Source organism: Erigeron canadensis, chromosome 4 (assembly GCF_010389155.1).
Source record: "Erigeron canadensis isolate Cc75 chromosome 4, C_canadensis_v1, whole genome shotgun sequence".
Taxonomy (NCBI): domain Eukaryota; kingdom Viridiplantae; phylum Streptophyta; class Magnoliopsida; order Asterales; family Asteraceae; genus Erigeron; species Erigeron canadensis.
Genome location: NC_057764.1, coordinates 8,533,820 through 8,548,576, shown reverse-complemented (window position 1 = coordinate 8,548,576; position 14,757 = coordinate 8,533,820). Strand labels below are relative to the sequence as shown.

The window sequence follows — 14,757 nt, the reverse complement described above, 5'->3', positions numbered from 1 at the left end:
TTTTGGATTTTTAAGAACGAAAGGTGACTATTTTGGTAAACCACAGGGACAATTTATGGCATTAACTCATATATATATATATAACATTTTCATTTTGCCAACTAAATACAAAAATTCAAAAGACCAGATATTTATATAATAAAACCATCATATGACTATGAAATCATTATCTATATTATTTAATAAAAAATACACAATTACACAAGGGATTTGTTTAAAATATCTTTCCCATAAAATAGAACTTTTTTTTTATTGATTTGCAGCTATTCACACACACATATTTTTATCTTCTTTTTTTTATTTGCACTCTATTAATGATATTCGTTACAATACATAAATATCATGCTAGTATCAGTAAATAAATCAAAATTAAATAAATATATAAATTAAATTAGATGATAGAATACCACCATTCATTCATAATAAAATACTAGATGCGGAAAAGCGAAACCGCTAGATACTAAAACTCTAAAAGGGGCCGGTGAGATTTCGGCATCTCGCAGGGTCATGACTCATGGTATAAAGAAAAACAAAAAAGGGAATCTTTCACTTATAGCCCCTATTTCACTTATAGCCCCTATGATATGAACAGCTGACATTATATACCTGCAAGATATTATCGACTACTTTTAACACTCTATCAATCAAGATTGAATAACTCGTGACTCGGGATCGGATTGTCGAGGGGGAAGTCACAAGTTTTGAAAACTCGGATCGGAATCGGGGAGAACCCGGATCGAGTTTTTATATAGAAAATTTATAGTTTTTGAAATTATATAAAATAAATTTCAAACTTAAAACATAATTGTTTAAAAACTTTAATATAATACTTCAAAGTTCAAAATTTATTCATTAGAAACATAAACTTAAATCAATTTATGATTTTTTTTTTAAAACAAAATTTTTTTTTTAATCAAAGTTGACCCAAGTTTTGACCGCAGCCGATTTTTAATCGATCCAGACGAGTTTGACCGAGTTTTACAAGCCAACAAGTCGTTGACCGAGTTTTCACCCGATTCTAGCCAACTCCACCCTTTTAACCCCGATTCCGAGTTCTCGGCCGAGTCGACCGTGTTTTACAACACTGCTATCAATGGATGACAATGAGGCGTGTATAATCGGGGATCTCAATCATTTTGGGGGACCTATAATCGGGGGTCATTTTGGCGGGTTAAACCAGGTTCAGGTATCGATTTCCCCATCGGTTGCAGATATTTTTGTCATCTCTCAATATGAGTGAGGTGATTAGGTGAAGTTCCCATGTTTTACATGAACATCATATACAATGATTGTCAACAAATCGGTTTGGAACCATAGATGAAACAATTGAACGTTGAACCATGTAACTAGATACCGAAACATTCATAACTTGTTATTAATTAAACATGTACCTCGTGAGCTTAAAGAAGCTATAGTAGCTAGCGGCTTTGTTAAAACAAAATTCAGTTCTAAAAAAGTTATATTACAGTGATGGCTAACCTGTAAGGTCCATGTTTGCAATTTAAACATGATTTTGGGGTGTAAACGTAAATAGTGCAAACTATCACAATTAATATAGTATAATGGAAGAGAAGGATTCAAAGAATATTCATTGGTTGAGTTTTGTCAAATGTTGGAATCATGAGCCTTATAAAATGTTCAAAGGCCACCTGTCAATTTGTTATCTATTTACTACTAGCAAAATAATGCATTATTAAAGGAAAATTTCATACGTTACCCAGATTAGTTGGAAATGACTTTAGGGGGCTCGATTATGGGTTGAAGAACAAGTGTCTTAGGTATATCAATGGAACAATAAACTTGACTTTAACATAATTTCACGAGTTCTAAATATGATATGAATATCAGATTTAAGCTACAAAATCATCCCATGATTAATGCACGCCTTAATTGTGTATTCGTTTACTTTTTGTAATAGCGGGTGACACCTCATACGCTCAAAGTCATATTCTTGACGTGTCATATTGAGTTCCAACACATGTTCATATATATTTGATCAATTTTATTGTATTTCAATAAATGAGAACGAAGGAAGGAAATATTATGATCGATATGTTGAGGACAAAAAAAAGAACATACAACTTGTGACTTCAAAGCAGGCCCGACCCTAGCTATATATGGCGGGCTGGGCGACAGCCAGGAGCAACAAATAGTTTTTTTTTTATTTTTAAAAAAAGTAAACTTCTATTCATATATGTCCGGTAAAAATGTCGGCGACCTGTATTTACAAGTGTTTACATAACATTGAAATTACACCAATCGTTCCAAGATAAATTCCTATGGTTTGTCCTATACCTGAACCAAAGAAACCCCAAAGTCTTAATACTTTGAGTGATTTTTATGGTATTGACTTCCTTATTTCAAAGATCTTCGCGTTTCTGGCTTTCCAAATGTACCAAATAGTTAGGGCAGAATTTTTGGTATTCATAAAAACTAGATTTAAGTATTTTTGAAGCTGCGGTGGTTATTATACACATATAAGATTATCATTATAACTAAACAACGTTTTATAATGATATGTTTTATATAGTTATGGTGAAGTTTAATATGAGAATTAAATTTTAGATTTTGCTTTAATGGAGTTTTGTGAATTCTGAGTTGCTATGTCGTATGCTTGGAGAAGAAAGATACACCTTTATTCCTTTTTAATTGGGATAATGCCCATAGAGGTCACTCAAATATTAAACTTTTTTTCTTTAGATCACTCAACTATAAAAATTTACTTATAGGCCGCTCAAATGTATAAGTTGTTTTGTTTCAACCAAATTCAACTAAAAAGCTTGAAAAAAGTTATTTAAACTACAAAAAAGTGTTATCAATTTACAAACTCATAACACCGTAAATTAAAATAAATATGTGTAACACCTTTTATATCCTTAACTTGTCTTTAATACCATTACGATGTACGGATTCACTTATTATAGTTCATAACTATATCTATATCCGTATTACCATTATAAAGAACTTGACTGGTGTCTTATAATTTGACATATACGATCTTTTGATATCGATTAATTGTTATATGATGGAATAACTTCAAACTAATGATAATGCAAATAAATTTCAAAGTATCAATCTATTTTAATATTAGAATAATTCTAATATTTATCAAGTTAGGATAACTCAAAAATTTGATAAACATTAAAGAAAAATTCCAAATATAATATGGATATTAAAGCACTATTTAGTGTTGTGCGGAACCAAACAAATTTTAAATAACAAACAATATTTTTATTTTTAATATAATATATATAGTAATTAATTATAATAAGAAAGATTAAAATTAAGATATTGACTATAAGACACGTATTACTAAAATATTGTGACACGTGTTAATCAAAAAATGCTGCAATCCTGTTTTAGTTTATTGGTAGATATGAAGACAATATTTACCAACTCGGGACTATAAAACAGGACATGACATGTATTATACATGTAAGTTATAACTTTAAACATTTTTAGATTTTCAGAAGTAGAGATACTTTTACAATTTGATAAACTTTTGATGTAATTTCGATCAAAATTGGTAAAATTGAAACGAAACAGAAACTTTGATGGCCTATAAGAAATTTATTTTTCATAAAAGCCCTTATAGTATTTCAAAAATGTATGTTAGTCCTTCAAGAATTAACGTAATATACGGGTAATATGTGGCCTATATTTTTTTGAAAACAATGCAAATGCAGATTGTTGACTATCCATTTTTGACTATCTTATATTTTTAATTAGGAAGGTATTTCCACAAGTTAGTATATATATAATTTGAACTATTGAAATGGTAACTTCTTCTACGATGTATATATTTAATTTTAACTAGTTTTTAGTTTCGGGATAAGAATTTCTTAAAATTATAATTTTAACGGTAAAGTTGTTAATCTCAACCCTTGAATTAAAATCAAGGGTCAAGATTTAAAGATATCTTTGAATCTTAACCTTTGATTTCAATCCAAAAATCAAAATTCTTTTAACTTTAGGAATCTCCATCTTAGTTTTGAACTTTATATTGTTTTTTCATAAGATTTTAAATATCCTTCAATGTAATCAAAAGGTCTGTTAAAAAATTTAGTTAGCTAATATTGACTAAGAACCTATCTAATGTTTTTACTTCAAATTTGCACAAATATTTCGAAGTTTTAGTTCCTCGACATGTAGATTTGTAACATTATATTTATTATTTTGAAGCCTTTAGGCTATCTACATTCACAACTCAACCAAACGGTACTATTCATTAAAAAGATTATTTCTTTGTCTTACATTTAATCAACCCAACTAAACCAAAATTTTATTTCCCATCAACAACCCAACAAAAACTACTTTTTTAATTATAAAATAATGTTTTAAATTGATATTTTAATTTATATGAAATTGATTTAAAATATTAGAAATACCACTTTAATTCAATATATTAAGTTTTTTTTATGTATTTTAGATTCAATTTAGTTATATTAGTTAAACTTTAAATTAATAAATTATTTAAAAATCTAATATTATCATGTAATAAAACAAATTATAAAATAAAATATGAAACAAATGAAGCTAAAGCCTATAACCAAGCCAAATTATTTTTTTAACATATAATAATTCTTTATATTTAACATTTTGTTAGTTTAAAGTTAAATAATAACAACTAAAAATATCTTTTTAAGTTATCTATCATCATAATTAAAAATAAGATAATTAAATTAAAAAATATTTCACTTTTAAAACTATTTATATATCTTTTTTTTTCCTTATAAACTTACTTGCTTATTTATCATTAAAAAGAAAAGGTTAAATAAATTTTAAAACTAATAAACTCTTATATTTTAGAACAGCAGGTTTAATTTAGAGAAGCCTTGTATTGAGTATTATATCAATACACACAAAAAAAGAAACAAAAAAAAAAAAAAACTCACGTACACCAGTTTATGCATTTACGTACATATACAATAAATTTAATATTAAAAAAAGAATCCAACAATGTTTGATAGGGTGAACAAGTCGACCTGGTATTAGACGGGATCCACTAAATGATTCTTATTTTGGCCGAACGATCAGACTAATTGTTTAACGATGGGATGGTCTTAGGTTATTTGAATGCAAAATTTTGATAGTGGCCAATTTCTGATTATTTTGCCCTTAGCATTAAATAACTCAGGATCGGGCCTGCTTCAAAGTATGATAGTAGTGGAAGTCTTGATATTATACACTAAATAGGGGCCTTTATTATCTAGTTTTCTTTGCCACAAAAGTTATCAATTATAATAAATGTAAAAGGATAACTAAATAAGTATTATATCCTAAAAATAAGCGGATGAATAGTAACCGCCTATATGACGAGTTACTATTCGTCCACCACACATCCTAAACCACTAATTGGATTTTTTCATATCGCATTTTATTCGAGATTTCAAACACGAATTACTTATTTTTTTTTTCACATTTGTTTTTCTTTTAACTTTTCAACTAATATATTGCAACTTTTTCGTCGGCATATCTCGAACCATTGTGTACCACATGCCATTATATACCACTATTTATTTGTTCTCACACTTTTTTTTATGTTATTAACTAATATATTAAAAACATCCATTTAAATTATTTTCTTTCACCTTTGATTTTTTGTTTATTGCACATTTAAAATATATGTATTCGTTAATATAAATTTTTAGAATAGTTTGTGATTTAGACTTTAAGCAAATATGTATTTCATATTTTAAAATTTTTAACCAAGCGACACATCATTAATAACAAAGTTTAATCATAATAATTGAAATCTTGTTATGACCTTTGGGAGTACTCCAAATGCCAAAATGTATCTTAGTATCCCGAGTTATTATTTCAAGGGGGTGTTTGGTACAATGAAATGGAAATGGTGGAAATGGAATGAGAAATACTTCTCATGTTTGATTGTAATGGAGAATGGGAAAGAGAATCGAGAATAAGGAATCGATTCTATTCCCTCAATTCTCTATGAAATGTAGAGAATTGATGGGAATGAAAATTTTTAAATTTTTTTTTTTTAGTGATGTTATATGTATTAAGTTTGTTTATTATTTAAAATTTAGTATTTTTTATATATTCATTCTCTGCTTGTACCAAACGACGAAATTGATTCTCTTTCCAAATACTCATTATCTTTCCCACTATATTCATTCTCTATTATATTTCCATTCTCTTTGATTCATTCATACCAAACACCCCAAATGTATATGAGATGTTTGAGATGGATTATGTAAAATAAATTTTGCGTTTAAATATTGAATTTTGTAAAAACATGTCTAAATCTGTGAAAATGTAGATAATCAAATTTTTTTTTTTTTTGTCAAACACGTTTTTCATTATTGGGTTACGCAAACACAAACAATAAGCAGATAATCTTTTTAAAACATAATTTTAAACACCCTCTAAGAAAGCAAAACTTGATTGAACCGAGTTGCTTCGTAATTTCCGATTCAAAATCCTCTAATTTTTTTGTAACTTTCTTTCTTCTGGTTGGAGTTCTTCTCAACCGTATTTTAATAGATTCTTTCGCTGTTGTTTAAAAATTAATCCTCTGGACGCTCCTACCCGTTTGATACATTTCTACTACTAAAAAATTTATAACAAGTTTGATTAAAAAAATCAGGAAATGGTTAAAAGGAATAGTAGTAGTAGGTAGTGAAATATTTTTATATAATAAAGTGTTACGTCATTGTGGTCCTGCTTTGCATTAGTCTATAAAATAACAGCAGAAGCGGAAACTTGTGTATGTCTACACATTTCAGAATCAGAATCAAAATCAAAGTCACTTTTCTGATATTGAAATCAAATTTCAATTCATTTTCATCCATCACACAATTATTAAGTAAGTAATCCTTTTATTTTTCAAGTAAATTTGACATTCCTTGAAACATATTGTGTACTTTATTTAATTATTTACTACCTTGTTTTTGTTTGTAATACTCTATGACCAATATATGTTTTTCTTGTTTAGTATCTATAAGTTTGTGTTTTTGAATTGTAATTGTAATATATATAATATGTTAAAGCTGTTATCGAATTCTTGTTGATGCTTAAAAACCATGCTAAGATCTGCTTGTAAATATATATGCAGTATATCAGAAAACATTATGTTTGTAAGGCACGGGCATATCTGGTTTTTGAAGAAAGACGATAAGAATTCGTGGAAGTTGTTGTTTTTGTTTTACATATACGTTAACCTTCTGCGCTCCGGTTCCTGAGTTTTTCTTTCTCGAATTTTTAGCCGAATTTCCTCCCTTTTTATTTGTCCTGCTTTTGCCGTTGTTTTTAGTTCGTTGTACTATTTGTTAATCGAAGAAGATGGATAATCATATCGGTACCATGTTTGAATCTAACTTAGACAACGATTTTGATGGTGGCTGGATAGAGAGTCCTAATATTTCTTCTTCAACTCTTTTAGATTTTTCATCTTTTTCTTACCTTGATTCTGCAAACATACACACGACATGTTTTGATTCAAACATGTCTTCAGACGAAACAGATATGAAACCTCTTGATGATCTTGATACTGAAACCTTTGATGATCGATTGATCCGTGCAATTGATCATCTGAATGAAAGATGCATATTTGAGGCAGACCTTCTTGTTCAATTATGGCTGCCTGTGATTAGAAATGGGAAACGAATCTTAACCACTGAGAATCTACCATTCATTGTTAGCTCGGATAGTACCACTGACCTCTCAAACTATAGAGAGGTTTCGAAAAGCTATCACTTTGCTGCTGACTTTGACTGTAATGAAATGATCGGTTTACCTGGCCGTGTTTTCTTGAAGAAGTTTCCCACCTGTACTCCAGATCTCCAATTCGTTGCAGAAGAGAATGATCCGCGTGTAACTTATGCTCAAAAGTTCAATCTTAATGGGTGCATCAACCTCCCCGTGTTTGAACTAGATGGTGAAACCTGCCTGGGTGTCTTGGAGGTCGTGACAACTTCCGGTAGAGTTGACTTCCATGATGAACTGGAAAACATCTTTAAAGCTCTTGAGGTCTATTCTTATCTTCTTTTCTATATATGTCCTTTCTTGAGTTCCTTGCTCGGCTGTGTTATGGTACTCGGACTCAATGACCCACATATAGATCTTCATTTTATATCAACTAGTTGGAATCTTGGTTTGACCTTTTGTTGGATGACTTTGGTTGCAGGTTGTTGATCTAAGGAGCTCGGATTTCTTGTTTCATCCAAAGCTAAAGGTAGAGATCAATCATAGATCACTAAGTTATGGACCCGTCAATTGAGATTTGAAACAAGTTTCTGATAATATATATGTTTCTATTTGTCTGATCAGGATTCCAATAATCCATATGAAGTGGTGCTTGCAGAGATTCGAGATGTTTTGAGATCCATATGTGACGCACTTAAGTTACCATTGGCTCAAACATGGAGTCTATCTAAAGGCGGACCTGAACGTTCCATATTCATTGTTGAATCTGCTTCTTATGTGTTCGATCCTCAGATTTTGGGCTTTTTTGAGGCGTGCTGTGTGCAACAGCTCGTTCAAGGAGAAGGTATTGCTGGTAAAGCGTTGGTTTCAAACCAACCTTGCTTTACTGACATTGATGCTTTTTGTAGGGCTGATTATCCTCTAGCTCATGAAGCTAGGATGTTTGGACTCAATGGTGCTGTAGCAATACGCGTTCATAGCACCTACACAGGACCGTTGGATTTCATCTTGGAATTCTTTTTACCTCAAGATTGCAAAGTCCATGAAGAACAAAACCAGAGGTGGCACTCAATAGCTTCCATGATGAAAAGTCTATCTCGGAGTTTGCACTTGATAAACGACGATAATCTTGTAGAATCCAACTCATTTCCAGTCATAGACACTAATACCCGAGATGAGTCTTGGATATCCCATATGCTAGAAGCTCAGCAAAGGGGCGAAAATGTCGTATTGTCCATGGGGTGTCACAAGGAAGAACCAGAAGAAGACTTTCAATTAATTAACCAATTCTACAACGGAGTCCTATTTTCCGAACCTGAAAATCAAACTTATCTGGGATGGGGACCGAATTCGAAGAATCAACCACCAGGCACCAAAAAGTCAACCGCAAAGAGTCGGTCAAAGACAGAGAGGAACGTCAGTCTGCAAGTTCTCCAACAATACTTCCCTGGGAGTCTTAAGGACGCTGCCAAGAGCATCGGGGGTTAGAACACTAATACTTTCTTAGTTCAGTATGCTTCTTAATAAAAGCTCCACAAGATCTTTAACTTAACCCTCGTTCCCTGATTTCCTCGATGTTTCAGTGTGCCCCACGACGTTGAAAAGAATATGCAGGCAGCATGGAATCATGAGATGGCCTTCTCGGAAAATAAAGAAAGTAAGCCATTCTTTGAAGAAACTTCAACTTGTCATTGATTCAGTCCAAGGTGCTGAGGGGATGATTAAACTAGGGTCATTCTATACAAACTTCCCAGAACTAGGCTCCCCAGTTCCACCTAGTCCCAAACCAAAGGCCAACAGTCCTCTCAACCTCGTAAAAACTCAAGAAACGCCATCCAATTCTTCATCTTCTGGCAGCCACGGTTCTAGTGTTTCAACACAAAACGCCAAGGAAATATCATGTAACAAATTACATGATACTAAGTTGCTGGTAAGATTGGAAGACGATAAACTTCATAATTATAGTTCTCCTGAGGTTATAGCACCTGCACCAAAGAACAGCAGTCCTATATCAGGAAATGAAGTTGTTTTCAGAGTAAAAGCTACTTATGGGGATGAGAAAATTCGATTCAAGATGTCAAAACATTGGAGTTTTGCCGATCTACAACAAGAAATAACTAAGCGTTTTACCATCTATAGTATGTGTAACATCACAATCGAGTACATGGACGATGAGTCTGAATGGGTATTGTTGGCATGTGATGCCGATCTTGAAGAATGTATGGATCTACATACATCAACCAAGAATCAAACCATTAAACTCTTCCTTCATCAGTCTACCCAACCCTCCTCATACATGCCTGTGGTCTATCCAAATGATAACATCCACATGTGGTAGATTTTTGTAACTAGAAGATTCTTGTACCGTGAGCATCCCACAAGGGCGTTATTAGGTTCCGTTTTGGGTTTTTATTATGATGATGTAATATGTATCAAGGATTCGAGATATAGCATCAAGTGTAAAAATAATATATCATACTCGAACGCAAAGAGAAAATCGGGAGTGAAATGTAACCATCGAGTTCAACAAGTCTTGGGAGTTGATTGATTTCCTCCTGTTGAAGAACGTTTGTATGACCAAATCTCAAGAAGTTATATTCATTCACCTTTAATGATATAAAGTTATAAACATAACGAACAAATCCGGATTATAACTACCAGCGAACTGCATTTGCAGAAATTTTACACGGAAAGGATATTGTATATTAACATTGGTTTATCACAAAACGAAGAGCTAACAGAAACGGGGCATTCAATATCAGGGGGAGTAATCAGATTACAGATTCATACTTTTTTATTTATCAAAACAGCTTTTATTACAGCTATTTAGCTTCATCTCATTATCAAGCATTGCAAACAAGCTTTATAAAACATAAAATTATCGATCCACCCTTTGGATCAAAGTATTATCCTCATTACCTACACCTACAGAATCTCGTAGGAATGCTTGAATTAAATATTTGTTGTTCAACCTGATAGTCCCAGAAAAGATATACAGCCAGGTTCCTCTCTTGTTAACCTCACTAAAAAGCTGGATATATAAATAAATCCACCACATTTTTACGAATCGTATGCTTGACAATAACCAAAAACAAGGGATACCCCCTCTATCTAGTAGAGGACGATTGATATTGCAAACACAAAACGAATATCTTCTATTACTCTCCACCATTTTATGATACGCCCAAAAAATCAAGATTGGCAATTCTTCTTGAGCATCCTCCTCCTTCACCTGATAAGGCATAATACAAAATTTTGTAAATTGAACAAGGAGGTTATGTATAGTGAAAATAAGTTTGGGTCATGATGGTCAACATTTTGTGAGTACCAAAACATGTCATCTTGAGTTACCTAAAAAACAAACTATTTGCATATATTTATATAAAGACATCTAATTAAAAATGAATGCATTAGTAATGACTACCTAAACAACAGAGCATTGTACATTAGTCTTCACATTTATGGATAAAATGATTTAGAAAGTCGTATGCAATACTAATATGCATCTTAGTAATGCATACGACTTCCTAAATCATTTAAGACTAAGTACCCAAGTCAATCAATTCACAGGTAAATAGGATGAGATTTACCACTAGGTTATATGTGACGAAAGACATTGAACTAACCTGCATACATATTAGAAATCTGTGTCTTCTCCGAACCTACCAAACCCACTACCACTAGACCTGCCTGAGCCTGAACGCTGGTTGCCAAATCCACTCGACCGATCTGAACCAAATCCACCTGAGCGGCCTCCACCAAAACCACTTGAACGGTCTGAACCAAACCCACCCCCTGAACGGCCACCACCAAAACCACTTGAGCGATCAGAACCAAAACCACCACCTGAGCGACTTGAGTCTTCACCAAAACGTCCAGAGCTAGGTCCTCTACCAAAACCACCTGATCCCCCATAACTCGATCTACCGAAACCCCCACGAGATGAGCCAAACCCACCACCTCGACCACCAAAGCCGCCCCCACCAAATCCGGAATCACCAAATCTACCTCCAGAGCCAAAGCCACCACCCAAATCGATTCTGGATGCAGCATCAACAGAAATCGGAGGAATCTTCATTAAAACAAGAAGAAATAAGTCAGGAATAAAGAGCACACAAGTGACACAACTTTCTCAAAAAAAGAACATGATGATTCATCCAAATATAAAGAAGGTACATAATAAAGTGCAACCCATAACGACATTTATCCTCATATGCTGCGACAACTAACGGATGAGAGAAACAACTGTCATTCCCTTCCTGTATCACAGACATTGAAGCTATAGAAAATAGCAAATTACCTCGTTAAATTTGCATCCTACTTCCCTCTCATAGCTTTTCACCTCTCTCCTCTCCTGAGAAGAATACATGAGTATTGTACTTCCTTTCTTGCCAGCACGGCCAGTACGTCCAGACCGATGAACGAAAATTTCAGGTGAATTAGGAAGCTCATAATGTATGACCTAACAATTAAATCAGATGTTCAGTTCATAAAGTGGAACTCTCGACTGAGAGATCATATACGTTAGATTTATAAGTTAACAAAAAGGCAGAGTATTTATTGTCTGAACCACATATAACTATCCAAGTATCCAGTATCCCATATACAATCCTATTAGTTGCAAATGATAAAGTAGACAGGAAGATTCACCAGATCAACATTAGGAACATCAAGCCCACGAGCAGCAACATCAGTGGCAATAAGAACATTAAAGCGGCCATCTCTGAAGCCTGAAAGAGTTCTCTCCCTTTGATTTTGTGAAATGTCACCATGTAAAGCTTCACATCTGAAACTCTTCTGCATAGCAAAGGCTAATCGATCCGCGTCACGCTTTGTTTGTGTGAAAACTATACATTTCCCACCATTTGCATGCTCCTGCAATAAAAAAATGAATACCATATAATCAACATTCAATGAATATTAGGCTGGTCCGCTAACTAAAACAAATGAAAAAAAGTTCATACTGTTATCAGCGGTCCAAGAATTGATGGCCTTTCACGCACTTCTGATGCAATGGAATATAGTGTAATCCCATCAGCCAATTTTTGGTCAGAATCACCAACCTACAATCAGAATTATGCATCAATACTCATACTTGACAATTGAATGTTAGATATAACACAAACAATAGCACGTAAGTCTACTTACAAGATCAACAGTTAAAGGGGACTTAAGAAACTTATGGGTAAGCTTGACAATCCAGCTTGGCATAGTAGCTGAAAACATCATAGTTTGACGCTGTTTTGGCAAATACTCCAAGATTTTCTCAACATCATCCGCAAAACCAACATTGAGCATCTGATCTGCTTCGTCTAAAACAGCAAACTTAACTTCCGATAGATTCAAAGCCCCTCTGTTGAGCAGATCAATAACACGTCCGGGAGTTCCTACAATGACATCAACACCGCGATCAAGAGTACTCATCTGGCGCTGAATGGGTGAACCACCGTATACACAGAGAGTATCCAGATTGGGTGCAGACTCGTAGAACTCCTTTTCAACTTGACGGGCAAGCTCTCTGGTTGGAGCCATGACAATGGCGAGTGGATTTCTCCCTCTTCTGTTACATTATTTAATAGAAAATGAAACTTAATTTTAAAAAGATTAAACATGTAATAAAAGTAACTTTTTTCCATAAAGTGAAGGTACCCATGTTTCTCGTTGTATTGAATGATCTTATCCAAGATAGGGATACCAAAAGCAAGAGTCTTTCCGGTTCCTGTCCTTGCTCGGCCAATCATGTCACGCCCTTGCATTGCTGGCTCTAACACAGCTCTCTACACAACATCATTATTGTTATCACTATCAGTAATATTCACACATTTTTTGAATTTCATAACTCCTTTGTTCTACACACTTATGATTAAGTGAACAGTTCTTTTATTAACAAAAGCAAATTCAGAAACTTTCAGTAAATCAAATCCTAACGACACCACTTTTGGTATATGACACCCAATCTTAAGTCGCCAATAGACGACCGAAAACAGTTTCTTGCTTAGAATACTCTCAATTGACCGTTCCAAAGCATCAATCTACCTAATTAACTGCAAATATAAATATTCGAATTTATAATGACTATAAAGAGACAATGGTCTGGACAAGTGGGAATGAGGCCGGGCTTTCGATTCAATAAACAGCATACGAAAACACAAATAAAAACTATAAAAGAAAATCCATTAAAAAAGAAACTTGAGAATAAATACAATTCATAAAATGAATCACAGTTGAAAGTTGAAACAACCTGAATGGGGAAAAGTTTGGTAATCCCTTTTTTGGCTAAAGCAGAAACAATATCTTGAGAAATTCCAAGCTTGGAGATCTCAAGACCATCATTGGAAGCCGCCCGATCGTTATCGACTGATGCAACGGCAAACCCGGCAGCCTGTTTTGACACATCTGAAACCCTAAAATTCACCCAATTAGACCCATGAAAGCTTCTTATGGAAAAAGGAGCAACATTTGTTGGAATCAAAGATTTGAGTGATTGGTTTTGGGGATGTGTTGATGATGGGGTAAATAAATGTTGGAGTGAAGCAGTGGTGGCTAAAGGAGCAAGTGTTGTTAGTTTTCTTGATGATGATCTTAATAAGATTAGACTGTTCATTTTTTGTTTGTGTATTGATTTGATGATTTTGTTTGTGTGTGGGGGGAGTGTAAAACCCTAATTTTTGTTAGAGGTATGAGGGAAAGGGTTTACGAAATGAAGGAAAGGGGGTGTTGGTATTCGGAAATTTGGGAAGGGCGGTGGTATGTGGAATTATGGTTTTACCCTTGTTAAAACCATTCGGATATTTTCGTTTACTTTTTTCACTAATCTTTGATGTCGTTGTATTGCCACCAAATTGTTACTCTCTTTTGTTAAAACTTTTTTCCACTAACTCCCCGTTTCTGGCATGCTATAGTTATTTAAGTCTCTCGACGGCGGGAATGGGAGATTACCGGTAAGCCAGATGTTTCGCGAACATCGAAACTCATTGCCCATGGATAAAGAAAAACCGTTTCAACATCAAAAACAACAAAAACTAGAGCAAATAAATAATAGCGGATTCTAAATTGTAACCAAGCGTCACCTATCTCTGTCACAACAAATAA

At 33.4% G+C, this 14,757-nt stretch overlaps 2 protein-coding genes across 2 annotated transcripts; one reads left to right on the top strand and one right to left on the bottom strand.

The window, feature by feature from the left end:
* Nucleotides 1-6,738: 6,738 nt before the first annotated feature.
* On the top strand, nucleotides 6,739-10,231 carry LOC122596682 (protein NLP4-like). Its single transcript, XM_043769300.1, has 5 exons — nucleotides 6,739-6,826; nucleotides 7,076-7,989; nucleotides 8,147-8,194; nucleotides 8,290-9,148; nucleotides 9,249-10,231. The coding sequence occupies exons 2-5, from the start codon at nucleotides 7,303-7,305 to the stop codon at nucleotides 10,001-10,003; spliced, it is 2,349 nt and encodes a 782-aa protein (XP_043625235.1). The 5' UTR covers nucleotides 6,739-6,826; nucleotides 7,076-7,302; the 3' UTR covers nucleotides 10,004-10,231.
* A 210-nt stretch (nucleotides 10,232-10,441) lies between these two features.
* Nucleotides 10,442-14,384, bottom strand: LOC122596683 (DEAD-box ATP-dependent RNA helicase 53, mitochondrial-like). Its single transcript, XM_043769301.1, has 8 exons — nucleotides 13,907-14,384; nucleotides 13,315-13,442; nucleotides 12,814-13,225; nucleotides 12,630-12,728; nucleotides 12,316-12,540; nucleotides 11,966-12,127; nucleotides 11,292-11,737; nucleotides 10,442-10,897 (listed from the first exon to the last, which is right to left on the bottom strand). The coding sequence occupies exons 1-7, from the start codon at nucleotides 14,267-14,269 to the stop codon at nucleotides 11,303-11,305; spliced, it is 1,824 nt and encodes a 607-aa protein (XP_043625236.1). The 5' UTR covers nucleotides 14,270-14,384; the 3' UTR covers nucleotides 10,442-10,897; nucleotides 11,292-11,302.
* Between the last annotated feature and the right edge of the window lie 373 nt (nucleotides 14,385-14,757).